General features: G+C 38.4%; 1 protein-coding gene across 8 annotated transcripts in view; it reads left to right on the forward strand.

Moving 5' to 3' along the window:
• The window catches only part of Adgrg2 (adhesion G protein-coupled receptor G2), a 117,705-nt gene extending 93,392 nt beyond the window's left edge, over positions 1-24,313 (forward strand). For 7 of the 8 annotated variants that reach the window (XM_005414435.2, XM_013509890.1, XM_013509889.1 and 4 more), the window contains 11 exons: positions 544-687; positions 1,294-1,416; positions 2,069-2,114; positions 2,224-2,327; positions 3,853-3,974; positions 5,442-5,710; positions 15,989-16,088; positions 16,782-17,065; positions 19,416-19,517; positions 20,659-20,811; positions 23,794-24,313. In XM_005414435.2, coding sequence (XP_005414492.1) covers positions 544-687; positions 1,294-1,416; positions 2,069-2,114; positions 2,224-2,327; positions 3,853-3,974; positions 5,442-5,710; positions 15,989-16,088; positions 16,782-17,065; positions 19,416-19,517; positions 20,659-20,811; positions 23,794-23,978 — 1,632 coding nt within the window. In that variant the 3' untranslated portion in view covers positions 23,979-24,313. The remainder of the gene's footprint in view (positions 1-543; positions 688-1,293; positions 1,417-2,068; positions 2,115-2,223; positions 2,328-3,852; positions 3,975-5,441; positions 5,711-15,988; positions 16,089-16,781; positions 17,066-19,415; positions 19,518-20,658; positions 20,812-23,793) is intronic. The other variant, XM_013509893.1, reaches the window with a different exon arrangement.
• The last annotated feature ends 2,465 nt before the right edge of the window (positions 24,314-26,778 follow it).

Consider the following 26,778-nt stretch of genomic DNA (forward strand, 5'->3'; position numbering starts at 1 on the left):
TAGGCAGTTGGGAGAGCTAGGCAAAGAGGTCAGCTACTTATCAACTCATTTCAATATTCTGACAAGTGTTACAACTACACTCTTGTTTAGTGGTGCTGAAAATCAATACTGCTTCTAGTGTTTTTTTTCTCCACCTATTAAAGGGATTGAGGGCTGGAAAAACCCAAGTAAAACTACGTTCGGCTTTTTAATTTTCATAGTCTTCCCTTTACAAGTGTAGAGCATGGGGTTCTATGCAGACTTTACCCTCCTCGCTGATGCTTACTGACTTAGTATGTCCACTGCTGGGGTCTGCCTGAGATCTGTCATTCCTACATTATGTGACTATTTCTGTGTATCCCTAAAAGTATTCCTTTCCTCCTTGGAAGCCTCATCTCCTTATTGCACATCCTTTCTTTAGTAGCAATCAGAGACAGAAGCAGACCCCCATTTACACGGAAGGACCATAGATGGAGCCCTTCTAAGACCCTCCCTCTTAGTTGTGTTTTCCATCTCCTCATTATACCAGCTCCAGACAGTTTTATTTCCCACTTGATTTTTCAGGTTTCTCTGGAAACTCAGGCTCCTGAAAATAGTATTGGTGCTATTACTCTGCCTTCATCGCTGATGAGTAATTTGCCAGCTAATGATGTGGAGCTAGCTTCCAGGGTTCAGTTCAATTTTTTTGAAACACTGGCCCTATTTCAGGTAAAGTTGCTGCTCATTGCTTTTGGTTGGGGTTTGTTTGGAGGTGAAGGGATCTGATTCCTTTCAATGCTCACATGTTCTTAAGATTGCCACAAGTCAAAGGAATTGATGAAACTGTGCAACTATTATATTCATAGCCTAATGATGCTCATGATGATACCAATAACTGCCACATATTATTTACCAGTTGCTAAGCACTGTCCTAAGCACTTATAAATGTTGACTCTGATCCTCTCCACAACCATGTGAGGGAAGAACTATTGTTGCCCCATTTTACAGATGAGGCAAATAGAGGCCCAGAGAAGTTAAGTAACTTACTCAGGGGCACACAATTTAAGTGGCTTAATATTATGCTTCCTTTAAAGATTCATGAGATCCTGTCATGTCAATCTGTGCAATTTAACACAGTATTTAGAACATTATAGTAGAATAAGTTCTGCTTTAATTATGGTCCTTTGGGAAAGCCACTTTACTCCCTGACCCTAATTTCTGACCTATGTGGTAAAATAAATAGTGTGGACTAAATGATCCTTAGTTTCCCTCCTATCTTTAAAACTGTCTAATGATACATCATTGGCCCTTCTCATCTTGATTTTGCTATGCTAGGATCCTTCCCTGAAGAATGTTTCTCTGGTCAGCTATGTCATATCATCAAGTGTTGCAAACCTGACTGTCAAGAACTTGACAAGAAATGTGACAGTCACATTGAGGCACATCGAACTGAACCAGGTGAGCGGAGACCAGTCTGGTCTGCTGGTTGACCAAGAATGCATTGTGCAAACTGTGCCCATGAAACATGGTTTGGGAGGGGCAGATCTAGCAGGTAGAAACTTGAACTCATTGGAGTAATGTGTAAGACTAGAGTCACATAGTCACTTACAAATTTTTAACATGCCTAATAATTGACCACTTGATTTCTAAGCAGGATTGGTACAAAAGCAAGCTGTTATCAACTGCTGAATTTCAGTATGTGTTTATCTGTAGCTGTAGGTCTGATTCTCACCTCCAAAGAGAGACCATTTCTCAGCTTGGTTCACATCAAACTTCAGCTATAACCTTGCTTCTCACAGTGTGCTCTGCAGACCCACAACATCAGGGTCATGTGGGAGTTGGCTAGAAATTCAGACTCTCAAGCCCTGCCCCACACTTGCTGAGTCAGAATGTGCCTTTTATAAAGACTGCAAGGTGATTCCCACGCACAACTGATACATTTAAGGAGCACTAACCTCTATGGGGCTCACTTACATTTATGAACTGCATAAAATGTAACTCTCAAAAAATCAAGCATAAGATTTTGAAATTTAAGATACTATAGTTTTTGTAGTTGCGTTTCAGTTTTTCAGTTCAGTGAAATAATTAATCATGATTTATCTTTCTACAGGATGATTTAACAGTGAGATGTGCATTTTGGGACTTGGGCAGAAATGGTAAGTTCCAGCCAAAACCTTTCAAAGGTCTTGAGTGGGTGAGTGGGAGAAGCAGGGAGTCACTGGTACTGTGGCCTTGCTGATGGAATACTATTCTCAATGCTAACAGGTGGCAGAGGAGGCTGGTCATCTGATGGCTGCTCTGTCAAAGACAGGAGGGTGAATGAAACCATCTGTACTTGCAACCACCTTACAAGCTTCGGTGTCCTATTGGTAATATGCTCATGCTCCATGGCCTTTGGTTCTGGGTCTGAGGGGTGGCTAGGCATCATATCAGAATGCCTAATCTAATGGATGACATGGATAGATGATCAAAAGAGTATAATAGTATGGCAAAGTTAGATCCCAATGAAATTCCTATTTTTTTTTTATTTTATGGAAAAAGGAAAAACAAAATTTCATAACAAAATAATAGAAGAATAACAATAATTATACATTGCATATTGTTATCTTTAAACTAGTTGTTCAGAGTACACGATATGGGCATTAAAATTTCTTCAATCAATATTAGCACAAACCTTCCTTTTTAATGAACTAAAAGACACTAATAGTATAACTGACTTGCATTTTTACCCCAGCTCCACCAAAAAAATACAATCTGTCATACCACTTTCTGAATGGGTTTTCATTGTTTCTAGATCCAAATTCAATTTTTCCTCTTCTAATAAGGAAAATATGTGAGTATGCAATACATAGGATACAAGTGGAATTAGCTTTCACAACTCTATGACAAAGTACCTGACACAACCTAAAGGCGGAAGCATCATGGCAGAAGGATGTGGTAGAGCAAAGATGTTTGCTTCATGGCTGCTGAGAAGCAGAGCAGGGAACACCATCAGAGGGAAAAGAGACCAGGGACTTTATATAGTCCCCAAAGTCATGGCTCTGTGACCCACCCAGACGTATCCAACAGTGTTCTTCACTAATCTGCTAGGCATCTCTTAATCCAATCAAGTTGACAGATTAATGGTCAAGTATTGTTTCACATTTTTACATTTAAGTTTTTCTCCTTTAAATGGCAAAGAGGACTAAGGAGTTTAAATAAGAATGAGTGATAAAATTGTTCAGTTTGCAGTACATTTTAAAACTTTTGTTTTTGTTTTTGTTTTGTTTTTGTTTTGAGACAAGGTCTCGATATGCAGCTCAGGCTGGCCTGGAGCTCACTTTGTAGCCCATCCTGGCCTTGAACTTGCAGAGATCCTCCTGCCTCAACCTCCCGAGTGCTGGGATTACAGGCGTGCACCACCACGCCCGGCTGTAATTTTAAAATGTTTACAAAAATTTTGATGTAAATGATCTTATTTAATCTTCTCAGTAGTCCTGCAGAGTGAGACAATGTTGTTGCCATTTTATTGAAATTAGAAGTCAGACTCACAAGATTGCCCACAGTCACAGAATTCAGAGATATAGAGCTGGAAGCCAAATGCCAGTCTTTAAGCTCATAGTCTGGTGCTTTTCCAGTATATTAAAACGCAATGATCAAGTACACAAGTTTGGAGTCAGACAGATCTGAATATAAACCTTAATTCTTCCACTTCCTAAGTGTGTGACCTTAGGCAAATGGCATAACCTCTCTGGGTTTCATTTTCCATATCTTTATCTGATGATAATTGTGCCAGACTCCTTGGGGTGATTGAACAGACTGTGAATAGGTGCTCAGCACATTCAATAAACATAAATCATGACCTCTACTCTTTAAAAAATATTTTATCATTGAAATAAATATTTTATTTTCCAGGACTTATCTCGGACATCCTTACCACCTGGTCAAATGATGGCGCTGACATTTATCACATATATTGGTTGTGGGCTTTCATCCATTTTTCTGTCAGTTACTCTTGTCACGTACATAGCCTTTGAGTGAGTATCCATAACTGGAAATTTGGATTACAGAACCCAGTGCTCACCTCTCTCTACAATTTAAGTGCTTTCCTTGACCTGACCTGCCCTGTACACACACCTAGCAGAGCACCTAGGTAGGAAACTATGAGGCTTCTTGGTCTCTATGCTTGTTTCCTTCCACTATTCTATGAATTTGGTAAAAGCAAGACTTGTATTTTGGTCATCTCTGTACTCCAGAGTATGTCTGGTACCTACTTCACATTCAGCATGAAATAAATGAAAGATAAAGATCCCAAAATCCAAGAGTTTATGGTCTAAAATAGTCCATACCACCATGTAGAGTGGAACTCTTAATAAATATAAATTATACTGAGAAAACACAAAAGATTAAATACACTAAATGGTACAAGATGAAGAAGAAGGGTATAAAACCTCACTGCAAAAAAATACTCAGTGAATGTGGCTTTGTATATCACAATGCAAGAACAACATTCCAAATAAGAACATCTCCTTCTGGGCTCATCAGAGGGTCACTTTTTATGGGGAATTCTAACATATCCTATTAAAAGAGAAAGAAATGGGCATTCTTATTACATTAACTAAACGAGACAATATGTAGATTCTAGGGTTACATTTTGGACATTGATCAGGAAATGTACAAGTCTATTTTCAGAGCCAAACTAAGATACAGCTATGACTATAGATATCTAGTGGACCTTTGGAAATATGGTTAGTGAGACTAAATTACCAGAAGGCTAACCATAACTCAGAATGTTTCACCAGATCTAATTTTGTACACATAAACATGCACATGCCATCAATTAGCTGTATTTTCCTATGCTATTACATAAACTCTCCTGTCCATTTTCTTATTTTAATTGCTAATATAATATGGGAATCTGGCCATATTTGGAAGTTCTGAGTATAACAGCTTATATGAGAAGCACAGCAATGCTTCCTGAAGCAGTTTAGGAGAAATGGGGTGGGTGGTCAGTTTACTACCAACTATTAAAAGGAAGTATGGGTCAATAGTCAGTATGCAAAAGAACCCACAGAAACATAAACACAAATTTTCCATATGGTTATCATAGATGAGTCTGTTTACATATTTACTTAGTTGGTTTTAATATCTCTCGATACAATACCCTCTTAAAAGAAAGGAATTTTATGTATATAAACATTTACCACAGAATAAAAATAACAGAACTCAGGGGCCAGGGATATAGCTGAGTGGCATAAGTGCCTGCCTGGCAAGCACAAGGTCCTGAGTTCCATTCCCAGTACCAAAACCAAAAGTAATAATGCTCATTATGAAATGAAATATAAATGTTCTGGTCATACCTGCCTGGCAAGCTCAAGGTCCTGAGTTCGATTCCCGGTACAAAAAAAAAAAAAAAAATAGATCTCAGAGACAGACTAACAAATATGGTTATATAAGTGTTGGCTGAAAGTAATGCAAGTTCTTTTCTTGTCCTTTCCTTTTAGAAAGATCCGGAGGGATTATCCTTCCAAAATCCTCATCCAGCTATGTGCTGCCCTTCTCCTGCTGAACCTGGTCTTCCTCCTGGACTCATGGATTGCCCTGTATAACACACGAGCCCTCTGCATCTCAGTGGCTGTATTTCTTCATTATTTTCTCTTGGTGTCATTCACATGGATGGGCCTAGAAGCATTCCATATGTACCTGGCCCTTGTCAAAGTGTTTAATACTTATATCCGAAAATACATCCTTAAATTCTGCTTTATCGGCTGGGGTGAGTACATATTTGCTTGCACATTGCCTGGACTTTTTCTCCAGTGTTCAGATGTTTAATCAGGTAGAGGCATGATAAAGCAAGTCACACTTTGATAAATTTCTAGAACACCTTTATCCTTTTCACTGGGTGAACTGCTCACAGTGCAGTCTAATTTTTTTCTAGAACACTGTATTTTCTCTGGATTTCTTAGGAACATAAAACTCTGAAGTTGGGCCATGAATCCTCTTCGTACCTCCAGCAATTAGAATTGGGGTTAGCACAGAAGGTTCCAGAAGGTACCAGAAGTGCTCAGTAAATTGTTAGCTTAGTGTGGTAGTGAGACCAAACTCTTAGTCCCCAAGCTCGCAGCTAGCCTTATTCTGATTTGTGCCTTCTAGACATAAAACACATGTATGAGGAAGGAATGCTCCGAAGGGCAGAGTGAGTGAATGTGCATGTAAACCAATGTAACATCACTGCCACACTGGCATATTTGAAATCATGTAACCTGTTGGTGGTGGGTCACAAAGCCATAGATTTCCCAAAGACGTTGTAGGCTTGTTCCTTCAGTGTAGGAGCCTCTTCAACTTGACATGATTATCCTGGAATAAATAATCCAACCATTGCTTGAACACTTCCATTATTGGGGAGCTCATTTCCTTACATGGCAGCCAACGACCATTTCCCAAGCTCCAAGTTTCTCTTTATCCATTATGTTCAGTTGGCTCCCTGGTGGCACTTATCAATGGTCTTGGGTTTGTTCTGTCAGGGAAAAAAACCAATAAGCTGATACCTTTTCTGGAAGGGAGTCCTTTAGATAACCCACAAGTATAATGCCCCATAGTTCAATGTATTTTCACAAAAATAATCCCATTAAAGTTAAGCCAGTGAGGTTAGCAAGGCAGTTATTGGCAACACCAGGCAAAGAAACTAGCTCCAAATGATGATATGATTTACTCCCAATTCACAAGGCTAGAAAACAGCTGAGTCTGGCTTTCTGATTCATTATGCAGATCTCTTCCAGCCAGCAGCCCCCCCCAAACACACACTTTCTCCTCTTCTTCTGGACAAGTAGTCCCTAGCTCTTTGCTACCCTTGTCATGTCACCCTGTCTGTCATCATATGCTTATGAAGAACAACAGAATAGCATCTTTCCTCTTACTTGTCCCAGAAATATAAGGCACTGCACAGGGTATTGAGCATAGATTCCTTTTTTAAAAAAAGTTTTTTTCATTAGCATATATTTGCCATAAATAGTGCTCACATTGATCGTAGGTAATTTGTACCTGCACATAATATATCTTAATTCTTCTTTTTTTCTCATTTCCTTCCCCTCCCTTTAACTCTTCTTCCCTTCCCCACTTACAGAAGCTCTGTTTCCATTTTTTTCTTCCACTCTCTTTTTTTAAATCCCATTTCCCTTCCCATTTCTCCCCTCTTTTGTTCCCCTTCCCATTTGAACATGTTCTTCTTACTTCCCAATGTCTATCCTTTATTTTGCTGCTTGTTTACCCTTAGGGTTTTTCACACAAGAGAAAAAATGTAATATTTAAATTTTTATGTGGTATGTATTTCACTTAAAATTATGGTCTCAAGGTGCATCCACTTACCTACAAATGTCAAGTTTATCCTTCTCTTATGGCAGAGCAGTACTCCATTGTATATAAATACCACATTTTCTTTATCTGTTCGTCTGATGATGGATATATGAGCTCTAATATTTAGCTATTATAAATTATGCTGCTATAAACACGGGTATGTATATATCACTGTGGTGTGATGCTTTTAACTCTTCTGGGAAGATACCAAAATGGGGAATAGCTAGGTCAAATGGAACCTCTAGTTTTAGTTTTTTGAGGCATCTCCATACCGATTTCCATAGTGGTTGTACCAGGTGGTTGGTTGTACCCACTAACAATGGAGAAGCGTTCCTTTTTCCCCACCGCCTCACGAGCATTTGTTATTGGTTGATTTCATGATGATAGCCACTCTTTCTGGAGTGAGATGGAATCTCAGTTTAGTCTTAATTTGCATTTCCTGAATAACTAATGATAATGAACATTTTTTCAGATATTTAGGTGCTGTTTGTACTTTTCTACTTCTTCATCTGAGAAGTGTGTATTCATTTCAGATGTCCATGTTTGGGTTGAGTCTTTAAATTTGGGAGGTCTGATTTTTTTAAGTTCTAAATATATTCTAGGTATTAGTGCTTTCTCTAAGGAATACCTGGTGAAAACCTTTTCTCATTCTGTGGGATGTCTTTTTACTCTGCTAGTGGGTTTTTTTGGCTGTGCAATTTTTTTAATTTGATGTGATTGCAATTGTTGATTCTTTGTAGTATTTTCTGTGTGATCAGGATTTTATTCATGAACTATTTGCCGACGCCTAAGTCTTCAAGAGTTTTACCTATTCTGCCTACCAGCAGATTAAGTGTTTCTATTTTATATTTACATCTTTGACCCATTTTTATTTTAGTTTAGTGCATGGTGAGAGATATGGGTCTAGGTTCAATCTTTGGCATGTGGAAATACATGTTTTCCCAGTACCATTTATTAAAGAAGCTATCTTTTAGTGAAGGTGTTTGGTCCCTTTGTCAAAGGTAGCAGCTGAGTGTGCTTGGAGTTGTTTCTGCATCTTCTATTCTGTTCCACTGATCCTCAGATCTGTTTGCTATTTTTTTTTCTAGTACCATGCTGTTTCATATTACAGTAGTTTTGTAGTATAACTTCAAATTGGGGATTGTAATTTCATCTGCGTTGCCTTTTTGCCGAAGAGTGCTTTTGCTATTCTGGGTCTCTTCTGGTTATATATGAATTTTAGGATCGTTTTCTCTAGTTCTGTGAGGTAGGCTTTTGATATTTTGATTGGGATTGCATTAAATCTGTAAAATTGTTTTGAGGGTATGCCTATTTTCACTATATTCGTTCTGCCTATCCAAGAACAGAGGATATCTTTCCATTTTCTGGTATCTTCTTCGATCTCCTTTTCAGAGTACTATGATTTTCAATGTAAAGGTCTTTCATTTCCTTCATTCAGTTGATTCCTAAGTATTTCATTTTTCTTGATACTGTTGTAAAAGGTGTTATTTCCTTAATTTCTCTCTCAGTGAGTTTCTTTTTTTATTTTAAAGAGAAAAAAGTACAGAATTTTAAAACAAGATGATAGGAAATTAACAATGGTTATTATATTGCTATCTTCAAAGCAGTTGCTTAGATTACCAGATATAGGCATGCAAAATTGATCAAACATTATAAGCACTGTTCCTTTAAAGGAACTAATAGAACTTAGTAGTACAATTATCTTAACTATCTTGTGTATATATACATATATTTTTCCCTTTCCTTCTTCTCTGTTTTCCCCCATCCCAGTTGTTCTTTCCTTATGAGCAGTTTCTTTCCCTTTCACTCTATCTGTTGTACCTTTTGGATCTTATTTACTCTTTCAGTTTCTTACACTAGAGAGACAATATGATGTTTATACATGTGAGTCTGTTTTATTTCACTTATGAGTATGGTCTCAGTGAGTTTCTTATTCATGTACAGGAAGGCTATTGATTTTTGATTGTTGACTTTGTATTCTGCTATGCTACTGAATTTGGTCATTAATTCTAAGAGCCCTTTGGTGGAGTCTTTGGGGTCTTTTATGTAGAGTTTCACATCACCCACAAATAATGATAATTTACCTTCTTCACTCCATATCCTTATTCTGTTTATTCCTTTCTATTGTCTAATTGCTCTGGCTAATGTTTCCAGAACTGTATTGAACAGGAGTAGTGATAGTGAACATCCTTGTCTTATTCCTGATTTTAGAGTGAAAGCTTTCAGTTTTTGACCATGTAGTATGATGTTGGCTGTTGGTTTATCATTGATGGCTTTTATCAGATTGAGATAAAGACCTATTACAATTTTCAGGGGTTTTATCATGAATGGGTGTTGGGCTTTCTCAAATGATTTTTCTTCAGCCATTGAGAGGACCATGTGGTTTTGTCCTTGTTTCTGTTAACGTAGTGTATAACATTTCTTTATTTGCATATGTTGAACAATCCCTGCATTGCTGGGATGAATCCTACTTGGTCATGATGTATACTCTTTTTGATGATTTGCTGTATTCTGTTTGTCAGTATGTGGTGGATTAACAACTGGTGGTCAACTTGTAACACCTAGCTGAACTGAGTCAGCATGGTGCAGGGTGTTGGAGGCCTACCTGAGGATCATTGCCAGCAGCATAAAAGGCAGAACTGGAGAGAAGTTTAAAGGCTGTTGGGAGCTGGTAGAAGCTGTTGGGAAGCCGTTAGGGAGTTGCTGGTTCTCTTGGGCTATTCTGCTGTAGGACCTTTTCATACTGGCTTTCATGATGAACTTGGATGTTCTTGCCGGAGGAGCTCCTGACCTCGATGTTGCTGAGAATGGCTATGATTCACTTTGGAGGAGCTCTGGTACTCACTTTGAGCATCACTTCCTGGCTCTGGAGGGGAAGATGGTGCACTGCTCAGTCTCCCAGAGAGCTTGTCATGTTGGCTTTCCTGATGGGAACTCGGCTTTCCTCCTCATCAGAGGAGCTTGGGACCTCACTCTTGCTGGGGATGGCTGTGGTACTTTTCGAGGAGCTCTGGTTCTTACTTTGAGCATCACTTTCTGGCTCCAGGGCAGATCCCTCAGCCTGCTAGCACAGATCCTTCATCCCACTGGCACAGACTTTCTAGCTTCCATCACTGACCTTTCGGCCTTCCCAGCACAGATCCATGAAACAGGCCTGCATGAGGCATTGTCATGGGCTCTACGCCTCCAGATGAACTCATGGGAGACATTGTAATGGGCTGTAGGTCTTCAGCTAGACTCACGTAGGACATTACTGTGGGATCCAGGCCCTCAGCTGGATTCTTTGGTCTTTAGTGTGTGGACAGATTTCCTGCACTGTCTTTTTGTGTATGATTCTTTGGGTGACTATTATAAATAATCTTATAAAATATGTTAGTCCTGTATTATATTGTTCCCCTTGCAAAACCCCAAACCACAACACAGTATCTTATTTTTTTTAGCAAATTAACAATGGTTGTTGTATTATGTATTGATATCTTCAAAGTGGTTTCTCAGGAAAACAAATAGAGACATGCAATATTGATCAAACAAGTAATCATTAACTGTTACTTTCAGTAAAGCAATAGAAGACTGTAGTACAACTATGTTAGCTATCCTGTATACACATACACACATAATTTCCCCTTCTTTACCTTCTCTTCTCCCACATTCCAGTTGCCCTTTACTTGTGAGCATTTTCCTTTTGTTTCACAATGTCTATCATACCTTCTAGTTTTTATTCACTCTATCAGGTTCTTACACTAGTGAGACAATATGTTGCTTACACATGCAGGTCTGATTTATTTCACTTATGAGTATGGTCTCTAGTTGTGACCATTTACCTATAAAAGCCTTGAGTTTATCTTTCTTTATAGCTGAGTAATATTCCATTATATAAAAGTACCACAATTTTTTTATCCAATCCTAAGTGAATGGACATTTGGGTTGCTTCCACAATTGAGCAATTACAAATTGCACTGCTATGAACATAGGTGCACATGTATCACTGTGATATGACGTTTTCAGATCTTCTGGGAAAATACCCAGAAGAGGAATAGCTGGGTTGAATGTGACCTCTAGACCTAGTTTGCTGAAGCATCTCCAAACTGATTTCTACCGTGGTTTCACCAGTCTGTATTCCCACCAGCAGTGGAGAAGAGTTCCTATTTCCCCACAGCCTCACCAGCCTTTGTTATTGGTTGATTTCTTAATGCTAGCCATTCTTACTGGGGTGAGATGAAATCTCAATGTTGTTTTAATTTGCATTTCTTGAATGACTAATGATGTTGAACATTTTCTCATGTATGTATTTGCCATTTGTATTTCTTTATCTGAGAAGTGAATTTTTAAAATCTATGTTCATTATGGAGATTTGCCTGCAGTTCTCTTTTTGGTTGGGTCCTTCTCTGGTTTTGGTATCAGGGTAATGCTTACTTACAGGCATGACTTTGGGAGTACTTTTTATTTCTTCCGTTTTTATTTCTTTAAAGAGTTTGAGGAGTAGTCGCATTAGATCTCTAAAGTTCTTGTAGAATTCAGCAGTGAATCCATTAGGACCTGGGCTTTCCTTTTTTGTATATTTTTTAAATTACTTCTTGAATTTCATTAACTGATATTAGATTATTTAGAATTTTTATATCTTCTTGATTTAGCTTTGGTAATTCACATGCATGTAGGTATATGTCCATTTTTTCTGAATTTTCTATCTTATTAGAGTACAGATTCTCAAAGCAGGTACTAATGATCTTCTGGATTTATGCAGAATCTGTTGTAATTTCACCTTTTTCATTACTAATTGCATGGATTTGGGTCTTTTCTTTCTTCTTTTGATAAGGTTTGCTAAGGGTTTGTATATTTCATTTAATCTTTCAAAGAACCAACTCTTCAATTCATTGATCCTTTGTATGGTTATCTTTGTCTCAGTTGCATTAATTTCTGCTCTGATCATTATAATTTCCTTCCTTGTATGAGCTTTGAATTTAAGTTGTTCTTCTTTCCTAGACCCTAGAGGTTCAGCATGAGGTTATTTATTTGAGCTTGCTCTGTTTTTTTGAAGTGGGAATTCAGTATTATAAATTTCCCTCATAGGGCTACTTTCATTGTATCCCATAAGTTCTGGTATGTTGTCTGGCATTATCATTTAATTATAAAGACTGTCTAATTTCTTTTTTTTTTTTTTTTTTTTGGTACTGGGAATCGAACTCCCAACCTTGTGCTTTCCAGGCAGGTGCTGTGCCACTGAGCTATACCCCTGGCCTAAAATGCTTTCTTTTTCTTTTTCTTTTGATACCAGGAATTGAACTCAGGACCTTGCACTTGCCAGGAAGCCGCTTGTGCCACTGAGCTATATCCCTGGCCCTCTAATTTCTTCCTTAATTTTATCTGCTTCCTATTGATTGTTCAGGAGGGCATTATTTAATTTCCATGTGTTTATGTAGTTTTTGTGGTTTCTTTTGTCATTGATTTCCAATTTCATTGCACTATGATATAATAATATGCATGGAATAATTTCAGTACCTTTGCATTTACTTAAGCATATTCTGTGAGTTGGTATGTAGTCTATTTTGTAGAAAGTCCTATGTGCTAGAAATTCTGCACCAGCAGCATGAAGGATCTGTACCAGAAGGATCAGGAGTCTGCACTGGAGCCAGGAAATGACACGCAAAAAGAACTGCAGCTCCCCCTAAAAGAAGTGCAGCTATCCTCAGCTTCAGCTAGGATCCAAGCTCCTGTGGCAATTAGAACAGCCGAGTTCATATCAGAAAAACAAGGATGATAAACTTCTCCAGGAGAGTTAACAGCCCCAGCATCTTACCCTCCAGTTCTCCTTTTATGTTATTGGCAGCAGTCCTCAGATAGGCCTTCTACACCAGAGCCACACTGATTCAGTTCAGCAGGCTGTTACATGTTGACCATTATTAACCCACCACAGTGGTCATGAATTTCTTCAGGTGTTCTTTATCATGCAAGTATCTTATTTCTTCATCATTTTTATATATATATATATATTTTTTTTTTTTTTGGTTTTTCTCCGGTACCGGGAACCGAACTCATGACCTCGCGCTTGCCAGGCAGGCGCTTTTGCTGCTGAGCTAAATCCCCAGCCCTTCTTCATCATTTTTGAAAGATAATTTTTTGGGTTACATTAATCTGGGTTGGAGATTATTTTCTTTTCAAGCATGAAATACTTTACTCCAAAGCTCTCCTTGACATAAGAGTTTGTGTTGAGAAATCTGCTGTGATTCTGATGAATTTTCCTTTATAGGTGATTTGTTTCTTTTCTCTAACTTTTAATATTCTGATCTTGTAACGAATTTCTGAAATCTTGACTATTACATGCCTTGGTGTAGTTCCTTTCTGATCATAGCTAGTTAGAGTTGTGTATGCCTCACCTATCTGTATGTCAAATTCTCCTTCCATGCTTAGAAAGTTTTCTGCCTCGCTTCCGTGAGCAGGGTTATTATATCCTTTGTGCCATTTTTTGATTTTACACTGACTCCAGTTAGTCTTATATTATTCTTCTTTGCATTGTCTAGCAGCTGTTGGATTTATTTTTTGTGGTCCCTTGCTATTTTTAAGAAGTCTTTCATTTGATGATTGCTAACTGCAACCCTGTCTCCTAGATCTGATAGTCTGTCTTCACATTGGTTGATTTTGCTGCATATACTTTCAATATGATTTTAAATCTCCTATGTATCTGTTTGAATTTGTTTTATGGAATCCAGTTCTTTCCCGTGTTGGGCTTTCATGGTTTGCATCACTTTCCTAAACTCCTTTTTTAAAAAATCTGTTTTGGCTCACTCAGGGGGGCCTGAGGGAGATTTTTGTGGGTGAAGTCCCAAGGTTAAAGAACACACATGTGCAAGATGTCAGCAACAACAGCAGGCAGCATGGAGCAAAGCAGAGAGCCAGAAGAAGAGCCACCTACATCTTTATTGTGTAATTCCTATACAGGTTATTAGCTCATGTGTACATTCTTACATAGTGCTGTAACCAGCGCATGCATATTTACCTATGCTACGTCATGATTATATAACTGTATCTCACTGTGCGCCTGCACTAGGCAGGTGGAGTCATTTTCTCAGGTGTCTTTAGATGCCTCTGAGCTTTGAAGCAGTCTGATTGGTTCTTCACAATCTGTATCTACTCTAGATTCACTAACCATGTCCTTCCTTCATTATGGTCATTGTCTCTTTAATTATCTGTGTAACTATTTCTGTTTTGTGTTTTCCTAGAGACTCATTCATCTGCTTTGTTAATTGCACTGCTGCTATTTCAGAACTTTCAGCTGGGTGGCCTTGATTTCTTCTACCTCAGTGCCTCCTGGATTTGCCTTGATGAACTGGTGGTCTGGGTTTGCATTTTGCTTCCATGTTTTCTCATTTTCTATTTCTTTTTGTTTGTTTTCTGCTTTGATGCTTGTAACTTGCTTATGGCAGATAGCTTTATTACTAGTATGAAAACGTCTTTAGGAAATGACTACTTTTCAGAGGTGTCTTCTAGGGGTAGCTGGTTCTTGGCATTTGAGCTTGTCCCAGAATCCTGCCCTTATGTTTATTAAGGATGAAGGGTTGCAGCCTGTTTGGCCTAGCACCCAGTTTTTTGGTACTGCACTGTAGTATTGTTTATGTCCCCCCAAACATTCTAGATATTGGCCTATAAGGCAGATCAATTGATAACAGCAACTAAGTCACCTTGCCTAAAGTAGTACAGTCAGCAATGACAGTAGCATCAAACACAGACTAGAAACTGACAAATTGTGATAACTAATAATTTGCTACTTTTAACCATATGTATTATAAGATTTATCATTATATAACAAAATCTAAGACAAATCAGAAAATTATATACAGTAAATATCCACTCAATAGAGCAGTTTTACCTAAGGTGAGAAAATTAAAAGGTAGAAGAAGACAAAATAGATTAATAAAGAAAAGAAGAGATTAGGAACAAGGTTGAAGGGCAGAGGAAGTTTACCCAAGCTTCAGGAAACTGATGAAGACAGATGGGAAGGAAAGAATGAAACAGCAAAAACAGGGACAACACAAAACAAAAGTACAATATTCACCCTCACAAATAAACAAAAACAAGCAATCAGAAAAACCCATGTCTCCTCTAAGCGGAAATACCTGTTGGTCCTTGAGAGTGCCAACATAGTGGCAGTCTCTATCCCAAAATTAGCCAGGAAAGGTAACTTCACCCATCAGGTTCCAAATAATCAATTGAGGACTCTTGGTTTCATAATGAACCATTTATCAGAAGTTGCCTAAGTAACATTAGCTGCCAGAACAGAAAATCCTTCAGTCTGACTTCAAGTCTCAGTAGATCATTTCTCACTCATGTGCAGTCCAGTTAGAGGGCGTGGAGGAATCTCCACTTTTGTGGTTATTCAAGGATCCAAGTTGATGAAGACTGCCTCAAGATGAGCTTTCAAGGTAGCTCTGAATTTGGGCATAAAGAGAGAACAGAGGATCTTACAGTAAGTTTCTATGGGACAGACCTGGAGTGAATCAAATCACTTCAGCATGTATCCTACTGGCCACAACTTAGTGGTGTGGTATGTCCTCCAGCCATGTGCCAAAGAAGAAAAATAATTGGTTTAGTGAATAGCTAGCCAGTCTCTGCCAAGCCACAGAAGAAAATAAAATGATCTCTGGTCTTTCTTTTTGCCACCTTTGGTTGTCAGAAGTATGTGTGACCAATGTTTCCCATCTTACAGGGGTACCAGCTGTGGTTGTTTCCATTATCCTGACTATATCCCCAGACAATTATGGGCTTGGATCCTATGGGAAATTCCCCAATGGCTCACCAGATGACTTGTGAGTACAAAGCACTCCCCCATCTGTCCCACTCTGAAAATGTTAAGCAAACTGGAAAATCAAATTCTCCAAGGAGAGGATCTAATCAGCATTTTGACTTCAGCTCTTATTTTAATAAAACTGGTCATATTTGACAACAGCCTTCACCATCATATGTAATGAGATAAGCTAGTTGGAAGTGACACACTACAATTCAATTAACAAATTAGGAGGAACTATTTTGAGGAAGAATATGAATTAGGGAGAATTATATTTATTATATTAATAAAACACATGGAATAGAATTACTAGGATTTACAAGGGTGAAATTCCAAATGTTTAAAAATACATTCTAAAAATATTTGTAATTGCCAGGCATGGTGGCACATGCCTATAATCCCAGCACTTGGGAGGCTAAGGCAGGACGGTTGTTGTGAGTTCAAGGCCAGTCTGGGCTACAAAGTGAGATCAAGACTAGCCTGAACTGCATAGAGAGACCTGTCTCAAAAAGACAAAAAAAAAATTGTAATCATTAAATGTTCTAAGATAAACCCTTAGATTCTTTCCCCTATAGAACTTTGGTTTTATCATTTTCTTTCTTTTGTACTTGTAGAAAATGTTTCATTAAAATGTTATAGATTCAGTACATTCTCTGGAACATTATTTCATCATTGTAATATGTTTTTCCCTATTTTTCTTCCCTCCAAATTCCAGCTGCTGGATCAATAGCAATGCAGTATTCTATATTACAGTTGTGGGATATTTCTGTGTGATATTTTTGCTGAATGTCAGCATGTTCATTGTCGTCCTGGTTCAGCTCTGTCGAATTAAAAAGAAGAAACAGTTGGGAGCCCAGCGAAAAACTAGTATTCAAGACCTCAGGAGTATTGCTGGCCTTACATTTTTACTGGGAATTACTTGGGGCTTTGCCTTCTTTGCCTGGGGACCAGTTAATGTCACCTTTATGTATCTCTTTGCCATCTTTAACACTTTACAGGGTAAGCTCTACAAAGTTGCTTATCTACTGGATTAGGATATATTTGTTGCAGAACAGATTTTTTGCAGAGAACTAGGGCATGGAGATTCTGGGAAGAACAGTATTCACTAAATTCAAAAAACAGTGCTTTTTTCTCTTTCTCTCTCTCTTTATCCATCATTATCTTCTCAGAGAAATTATCATGAGGGGAACCTACCAGGAACTCTTTCTAAGAGAGAGCCAATTAGTCTTCCTTCACTTGGTTCCTTCTTTTTATTTTTTAAACTAATTTCTTAAAATACATCCTCCATATAGTAAAACACACATACCATAAGTTTCCCTGGGAGGGTTCATGACTCTCACCAGTGTTCGGCTTGGAGACTATGATAAATGAAAAGGCAATAACCAGACCCAAGTGGCAGCAATCTTGCCCAGGGGTAAACCTCACAAGTTGCAGAGCTGGCCTGGTAGCAGTGGGAGCCAGGCTCTGTATGTCACCCAAAACCCAGCTATATCATTTTGAATCCCTCATTCAGTAGTTCCATTCTTTAGAAAAGCAAATGACTAATTTGCTAAACAGCAGTGTTATAAAAGGCTTGTCTGGTGTTAATTTTTAATGGAAGCGCTTTGGCATTAAAAGCCAAGCAAGGCTAATAGGTTTATTTTAATGAACAATAAGTTTATATTAATTAGTGAACAATAATTCACTGTCCCTTGACTTGCTTTGAGTTCACATCCTCATTTAGGATGCCATTGTGCTCTGCTTGTTTTCCTGTTGCTTTTAGCTCCCATCATGTTCCCCACCCCTAGTTCCATCAGCCATTTTGATGGTTCACAAAGAAATCCCACCCTGAGGTGAAATTCAGATACCTAATTTGGTCATTGGTTTTTTTTGTTTTGTTTGATACCAGAGAAGCGGGGTCAGAAATATGCTCATTGGTTATATATAGTTGTTCATTTTTACCTGTAATATACAAGTTCCTGAATTAGTATATTGTAGGTGTTGCACTATATAGTATTAAATACAACCCCCAAGCAAATTATTTATAAGAGTTTTGAGAAAAGGTTTATTTGTCAACGGTGGTATACTAAAATGGGGACTTTAAGAGAAAAACTATACCCAAATTACACTAGTCAGTAACATGAAAGCTAAGTACCTATCTTCGTATGTTTAATGTGAAAAGCAAACCTGCTTCTTTTTCTTCATTTCCCCAGAATATCTTCTCATTAGAGTATGAATGAGTACTTTTTCTATACCTAATTAGCAATGCTTTTGAGTTGATTAAAGAAGACAGATTGATTGATTGATTGATTGATTCTGATTCTGATTTGACTGTGTTGTCTCTCCCATAATGCCACCAAGGGCGGCCTCCCAGGGTTGCATTTGAGAATAGGTGTGCAATATTTACACATGAGTCTTGAGGGCGAATATGTGCACAAATATAGTATTTTAAAATAAAAAATGTAAAATAGCTGGATATGGTGGTACATCCCTATAATCCCATCAGAGTGAGGCAGAAAGGTGGCAAATTCAAGCCCCACCTTGGCAACTTAGTGACTTAATGAGACCTTATCTCAAAATAAAAAAAGCCTGTGAATATAGCTCAGTGCACTGACCTGGTTTCAGTCCCCAGTACTGAAAAAATAAAAAAGAGTAGCTAGATGAAATGTTGAGAGAGGAGAGAGAGAAAGCTCAGAATTCATCCATACATTGAGCAAGTATTGGCAAAAGCTTTGGGGAATAGCTGAGATAGGGGTGTATGGGAAGCCCTAGACTGCATGACTAGGGATGGTGGTGGGTGGAAGATGGAGTCCAAGGGCCCCTTCAGGTTTTCAGATGGCTCTCTGTGCCAGGACACCAGAGGAGAATTTCCTTGAGCAGATCCAAGGGAGGTAGTAGATTTGCCCGTTGCTGCAACCCTCAGGCTTGGTGTATACAGGGCAAGGCCCAAGCAAGAAGCCCAGCAGTGGGAAGGACAGCAGGAGAGAGGGATGTGAGACCAGAAAAGATGTCATCTAACAGAACTCAGAAGTGGATTATGAATCCAGAGGGAGAGAGAGATACGAGCCAAGGTCATGGCTGAGTTCCTAGGTAGATGGAAGACAGAGAAGGGCCAAGGATCAGATATGGGAAGACAGTCAATTTAGTTTAAAAAATGTAAAGTTATCACTCCTTTTTAAAAAATATTCTTTATTTTACAAAAATTAAGAGGGAGAGCATCCCCTGGATGCTTTTCCATAGAAAACTTCAATTTGCAAAATTTCACTCTACCCATAGCTGCCAAAGATTTTATCATTTATGCAAAATAAGCATATGACATTCAGGTCTTAATTTGAAACTCATTTTATTATGTTCTTTCCTCCCCCTTTAGGATTTTTCATATTCATCTTCTACTGTGTAGCAAAAGAGAATGTCAGGAAGCAATGGAGGCGCTACCTGTGTTGTGGAAAGTTACGGCTGGCTGAAAATTCTGGTAAAGATTTACTGTTTCTCTTCCTCTTAAATCTCAGAGAAAAAACGTATAAATTGAGAGCCAAGGCAGTCATTTCCAAGAGGTCACTGGATCTGAAAATTAGGAAACAGAACCCACACAACAGAAACTATTGGTTGTGAACATTAGGAGAAGCAAAACCTACTGAATTAAAAACCGTGGTTTATATCTGAGAATTTTGTAAGCAATGGAATTAGTGGGCTGGCTGCTTCTTGAATGAAGTGACAGTGAAATTTTTAGTTTATTTCTTACTTAACTCATGTTTTTTATTTCCCTTAAGTAATTTTTTTTTCTCTTTTTGAGACAGGGTCTTGCTATGCAGTTCAGGCTGGCCTTGAGCTCACTTTGTAGCCCAGGCTGGTCTCGAACTAGCAACGATCCTCCTGTCTCAGCCTCCCGAGTGCTGGGATTACAGGCGTGCACTCCCACACCAGGCCTTCCCCTAAGTAATTATTTAATATTTTCCTACATAGCTTTTTAAAGCTTGACTCAACCCTTCCTCTACCGGTTCTGGTTGTCTGTTGCTTTATTTGTTACCTGGCCAGATTTTATATATAAACTGTGACACCCACTGAGTTATTTTGAAGTTACTTTCACCTATTCCCCTGTTGGGTAGTAGAGCAAATAGCTCATTTTTAAGAAAATATGAAAAAGGAAGTACTATTTGAAAAGGCTGGATTCCTTTTGGATGAATACCACTTTTGCAGTATCTGGGGGCCCCAGATTCTGTACTCAGAAAATGGAGTATACAGAGGTCAGTAATTTGTATGGATTCAAGAATGATCAGGCATTACAACACAGTTGATTTGTATTCTTCTTAGGACCGCTGGAGGCTCTGAATTACTACCTAATTCAGTGGATATTTATAGACACAATCAAATTATCTCGACTTTTAGTTTTAGAAGAATATAGGTTATTTTAAAGCAGGCAGTCATTTGAAGAACCAATGTGTATAGTCTGAGTGAAAGTACCTTTTATCACGCCAACCTATGAAATGTGTGACTTCTCTGTAAGATCGTGAAGTGAGAAATCAGTTGCTAGAACTTATTACACTGTAATCTGTCTCTTGCATTTGGGCTTCAACATACGGCTCTGTTTTTCTGTAATGCTTATTCTGCTGTAGACTGGAGTAAAACTGCTACTAATGGTTTAAAGAAGCAGACTGTAAACCAAGGAGTATCCAGCTCTTCAAATTCCTTACAGTCAAGTAGTAACTCCACTAACTCCACCACACTGCTAGTGAATCACGATTGTTCAGTACACGCAAGCGGGAATGGTATGTATGTCTCAATATAGTATTTTTCAAACTAGTGTTTAAAAGTAGTTTTATCCTTTAGTGGTACTTTTGCAAAGCAAACAGAGTACTTACATATATTACTAGTAGATCAAAATGGGGTTACTTTATAAAAGACAAAGTTTTTTAATCCAAATTCATTTATTATAGAGCAAAAATTTGCACAACCTTTGTTAAGATTTAGTTTTTTGTAATGTGACTTGGTGATGCTCTAAAGTTTTAATGTTTCAAATCCTAATTGAAATATCACCAAAAGATGTTACTACTGTGCTATTTCTGTGAGAGCAGTACCTAAAGTAGTCCATAAGACTATATCTGTTTTTATTACATTTATAATAGTACACATGTTCAAAACTTTTAAGCCTTCCTGTTTTTCACTTTTAATGTGTAACTCTTTCCCACAACGTGGCTGCCCTTGTGACAACAACCAAATCCCCACAAAGACATCAAATACTGGGAGACAAATTGTGACCAGTATTGGCTACCATATATGTCACCTATGTATGAACAGATTATTGCTGCTGTGCCTGCTTTACTCATTAATTCTGATATTCCTAACTAAAACCTCATTATATTTTCTTTCTTCTGTAAGTCTGGCCTCCTCATTACTCATAAAAGCTTACCTGTTTTTGCCTCCTGCTTCTTAACATAGCTTTTGCATTTTATAAAAACTTAAATTCTATCAGTTTACTTTATCTTTCTAGGGAAATTTTGCCCTTTTTTCCTATTGTTTTAGGATATCAGTTCTTTTCATGACTAATTCAAATAAATTTGTGAGGTTTATACCAAATGGTTTTCCAATCTTCTAAGGATTGGAGGCAGGGGCTGTTAGTTTGTTTAGACTTTTTTGTTTGTATTTTTGAAGTACAGGGGATTGATCCCAGGGCCTTCCCACTAAGCTATATGCCCAGCCCTATTAAAATGTTTTATTTTGAGACAAGTTCTCATTAAGTTGTGCAGGCTGGGCTCAAACTTGTGAACCTCCTATCTCAGCCTCCCAAAGTGTTCATATGTCTGCGCTTTTAAAATACAATAGGATGCCTTGAAATCAAGATTTCTCAACCTCAGGCGCAATTGTCATTTGGGGTTCCATAATTCTGTTTTGTGGGATTATGGGATATTGAGCAACATCCCTGACCTCTACCCTGTAGAGGCAGTTGTGCCCTGTCCCCCCTGTGACAACCAAAAATGTTCCGACACACTGACAAATGATCCCTAGGAGATAAACTTTCCCCTCATTGGGAACCACAGCTGTAAAACATGAGATACTGGTGCCATATGGTCTTAGATCTTTACTGTCAATACCAGAAGGAAAGCTCTGGGCTCTTTGCCAAATAGCTATTTCAGGAACGATTCGATGCAGGTAAATAAAGTGAAGGGGGTGGGAATCAAGGCTGGTTGATAGTCACTATGGGAGAACAAGTGGAAAGGAGAGAAATCAAAGGCGTGAGCTGGATCATCCAGAAGCTTTATGTGTTTGGGGCTGTTCATCCATAACCAGGTTTTTTATTTTTCTGTGTTCTAGAAAGAGCTCAGACCTGAAGTTTCACCTGCATAGCTCTGTCAGTCTTGTTGTCATCCTTTGAGGAATCCTATTTGACAGAAATAGCACATCTTAACACAGCTGTTCGACACAGCTATTTTTGATGCCTGATAGTGAGGGAGGGGTACACGTTAGGGTCACCAGAGTGGCTGTTTCAGACTGTAATATGTGTGTCAGGAGGGAACAGCCCTGATTTTTCAGACCTTGGACCAGGATCTGGGACAAATGAAGAATAGAATTGGCAGTTTCAAAAAAGAAATGGGCAGCTGGTTTGTTTATTATTCCAGGACAAATTGTTCTTGCACCAAAATGTCCTCAGACTAAAATGCCCAAGTCAGAACAGCTGCCTCAGTCACATGCCCTATTTGAGCTCTGGCACAGATGGAGCTGTGTTAACTATGTCTCCCACCTTGTTTGCATGAATATGACACAATCCAACCTAAGCTGCCTTAAAGGCTTATCATTCATCATATGGGGCCGCAAGCTCACAGTTTGGAAGCAGAATCATCACATGTTGACTCCATCACTTCTGAGCCATGGCAGAGCACTTAAATTCTTCAGCCTTAGTTTCATCATCTGTGAAATAGAGATAATGATAGTACCCATCCCCTATAGTTATAAATGAGGTAATATTTAGAAAGTGCTCAGTGCTAATATCATCATTGTTTTTGTAATTATGTTACCAACTAACAAACGGCTTTCTACGTGGTCTCCCAATGGTATAATACTCAAGGTTGGTGTCTCCCACAATCTAGGCCCTGCTCAGAGTGAGGGAAGCCCAGGTCCAAACCAGTTGAAGACTCAGCTGTCCCTTAGCTAAACTCTTGGGTTAGAGTCCATGGGCTCCTCTTAGGAATCAGTCCTATCTTGAATCAGTCCTGTCTTGATTTAGATAGGATGGCCTAGAGATAGTTAAGGAGAGGTGATTTCTTTTTGCATGATGGTTGTAGCTGGTTGTTGTAGGTTTCTCTGCTACTACAAAGTTTCATTTTATAGAAATCTGAGGGAACCAAGAACCTTTAAGGGTACACATGGGTATCTCTGTTAACCTTAACCTTTTAAGGAGACCAAAATATTACCTTAGGTTATTTTACATATACTTGAAGTCAATATATTCAATCGGAGATAAAAAATGGGCCTTTAAAAATAGAATATCTTGCTTTGCTTCATATTTTGACCATTTCATTTAAAAAACAGCCTCAGGAAAATCATTTCTGACTCAGTCTCCAATTTGTCATGCTTACTTTGAGTGGCCTTAAAGAAAAATGAAAAATAAATGAAATATGAATATATACCATAGATATATTAAAAGATACATTTCATATGTGCATATTTAAAATTAAAGTGATGTTTACATTTGTTTTCTTTTTAGTGCCTTCTGTGGCTACTTCATGACACCAACTTTGTTTTTCCTTATACAGGGAATGCTTCTACGGAGAGGAATGGGGTTTCTTTCAGTGTTCAGAATGGAGATGTGTGTCTTCATGATCTCACTGGGAAACAGCACATGTTTAATGAGAAAGAAGAGCCTTGCAATGGTAAAAGCCGTGTGGCTCTCAGAAGGACTTCAAAGTGGGGAAGTTTACACTTTATTGAGCAAATGTGATTCCTTTTTTCTAAAATCAAAGCATGATGCTTGATGGTGTGAAATGCCCAATTTTACCTTTTACACAATGTGAGATGTATGCAAATCAGTTTATTTTATACTCAGCACCTCTGGAGGAACATAAGCTAATTGTGGGCAATGGTTACTATTGGAAGAGGAAACTAAGACATTATTGTGGTCTTAAGACATTACAATTTGGTTTCTTATCCTTTATTTTAAAAGATTGGTCTTTTAACACAGTAAGAATAAGACTCGTGTAAAAAGATAATTAATTTTCAGCCACATTTTAAAAAGGCTAAGTTGGGCCAGGAATATAGCTCAGTGGCACAGGCACCTGCCTGGCAAGCATGAGGTCATGAGTTCGATATCCAGTACCAAAAAAGAAAGAAGAAAAAAAATAAAAAGGCTAAGTTATCTTTGATAACATCCTAGAAAGCAACTGTTGACTTCAGCCTATTGGTGAGTTTAGTTGTGCATGCCTTTGTTGTATATAAGCTAAATTCTAGTGATTCACATGTCAAAAATCTTACTTCTACTTTTTTATATTTATTTTCTACTGTGTAAATTTATTCTTTTGTAGAATTGTGGTTGTGCTGTTTTGTCTAATGTGATAACTCAGAAAAACCTGATTCAGTGAATTCTAAAGCTCCTTTTGGAGATTATGTGGGCTGTGAAATACAGAAACTTCACTGAAATCAAGAAATAATGATAGACTGGAAAAATGTAAGCAGACAGTGCCACAGCTAGTTCTTACAGTGCCTTTGAGGAAGTTAGAAAAAGTTGTCCCCACTGGGTAGACACAGTCCCATGGGTTTATGGCTTGACAAAGAGTGGAATCACATTTTAGCCCCTCTTGGTTGCACCCTTATACAAGGTATGATCTGTGCACCTACACATGACATCCAAAACCAACACCCATGTCCAGACTTCAGCCCTCATTATGAGATTGTAGAATCTGGACCAAGATGTTCAGCTTAATACATTGGTCACAGGGAGGGATAAAACTCTAATCTAGACTGTACGTCAGGAAAATCGTGAATGTGGAGGAAACACATACACTGCCAATTCTCAAACACCCAGAGCCTTTCAGAAGTGAGGAATGAGGAATAGAGTAGGATTGCATATATATAAAACAAATCATACTGCTGTTCTTTAAAAGGCAACTGCTTGATACAACTGGTACATTCTGGGTCAGCCAGATTTCTAATTATTTTTTAAAACATGTCAAGTCTTGAAGAGTGTATAATGACAAGGGGGAGCAGCTACTAGGAACAGTAAACTATCCTGTGAGATGCTGTTTTTTCTCTACATGTATCAAACCCTAGTTGCTCCTACCAGTAGTTACATAGGGTCATCCTGCTTCCCACCTACACCTGCTTGAGCAGCGCCTCAAGTATGCCCCTGTTAGGAACATTTGAAAACCCTTTACTTAGGTCTTTCACTAAGGCTCCCTTGCATATACTTCAAGAGAATGTTGTATCTGCCTAACCATAGTAATGCTGTAATACATTTCTGTGAGTGCTGATTCATCTTTGCAATATTTCTTTTCTGATTTATTTAATTCCTTGTATTTATGTGTTAAAATCAACACAAATGTTAAAATCAATGAAATAAATTTGCAGTTAAATCCTTTAAGTTTGATAATTTTTATGAAGAGAAACTATTTGGAGTATGTTTCCCTGGGCATGGCATGGAAATGGTAACCGGTATCTGATGAAGATCAACACAACAGGAATATCTTTGGGCAAATAGTGAGCATCCTAGGACTGTGAGATTGCAGCAAGGGTTGTCCTTCACTGTAAGATCAGTTTCTGAAGTCTGTTTCCCATTTTTCCATTGCTTTCTCAAAAGTCTCTCTTTAATGCATGTTGCCATGCAATGTACAAGACTCAGTCCGATCTCACCTACGTGTCTGCTTCCTCAGTATCAAACAGTAAGATTTCCAGATGGTGAGGACAGGATTTGGGGGGCTCTGGGTTGCTGGTTGGCATGTGGGAGCCACAAATGGGAGAAGATGGCTTCACCCAGATTGGAGGTCTCTGAACAATCTCTCCTTCCAAGATCCTCTGCTCCCACACACAGGCTGAGTACTACATTGATCTAGCACATAGTGGGACACGCTAGATTTGGAGGAAGGAGTGAGACTTCAGAAGTCAATCTCCTGAAGCAGATTATGTAGCCATGATGTACACAAAAGAAAACATAATGTCCAATGTTGTTTAGATTCCACCCGCCCTTATTTTTCCTATTATATTTTGTGTCTAGGCTGTGGTCTGTCAGCTAAATTCTCTTGTCGTCTTCTTCTCCTCCTCCTCCCCCCTCCTCCTCCTTCTTCAGAGAGAGAGAGAGACAGAGACAGAGACAGAGACAGAGAAGCAGGGCAAGACAGAGAATGTTCCTGAGAAGCATCCTACTTTGGGTTTAAAACTGGCCCCACAATTTGAGACCATATTGTGAAATAACAGAGGTGGAGCCATTATCAGGAGGCCAGGAGTGTCAGACCAGTGGCCAGTATATGAAGAACTATTTCCTCAGAACATTGGAGAAGTTTTTCTGCCCCAAACACATTGCAATCATTAATCCTACAGAGCAGCTTTGTTCGCTTGAATGAGAAGTACTGTATCAGGATTGTTCTCATCAAAAAGTGTTAAGACCGCTTCACTTGGTGACTTGGTTTGTGTCTAACAAGATCACCTACGAGGCATGTCAGGTTGTTGAAGAACATTTCAGTGAAAACCTAATTTACTGAATGACCATTTCAACAAGTGGACTTGTTCGGTGTTATTTTGTCTCTGTAACA

This window comes from Chinchilla lanigera, unplaced genomic scaffold (assembly GCF_000276665.1).
Source record: "Chinchilla lanigera isolate Chin_1 unplaced genomic scaffold, ChiLan1.0 scaffold00185, whole genome shotgun sequence".
NCBI lineage: Eukaryota > Metazoa > Chordata > Mammalia > Rodentia > Chinchillidae > Chinchilla > Chinchilla lanigera.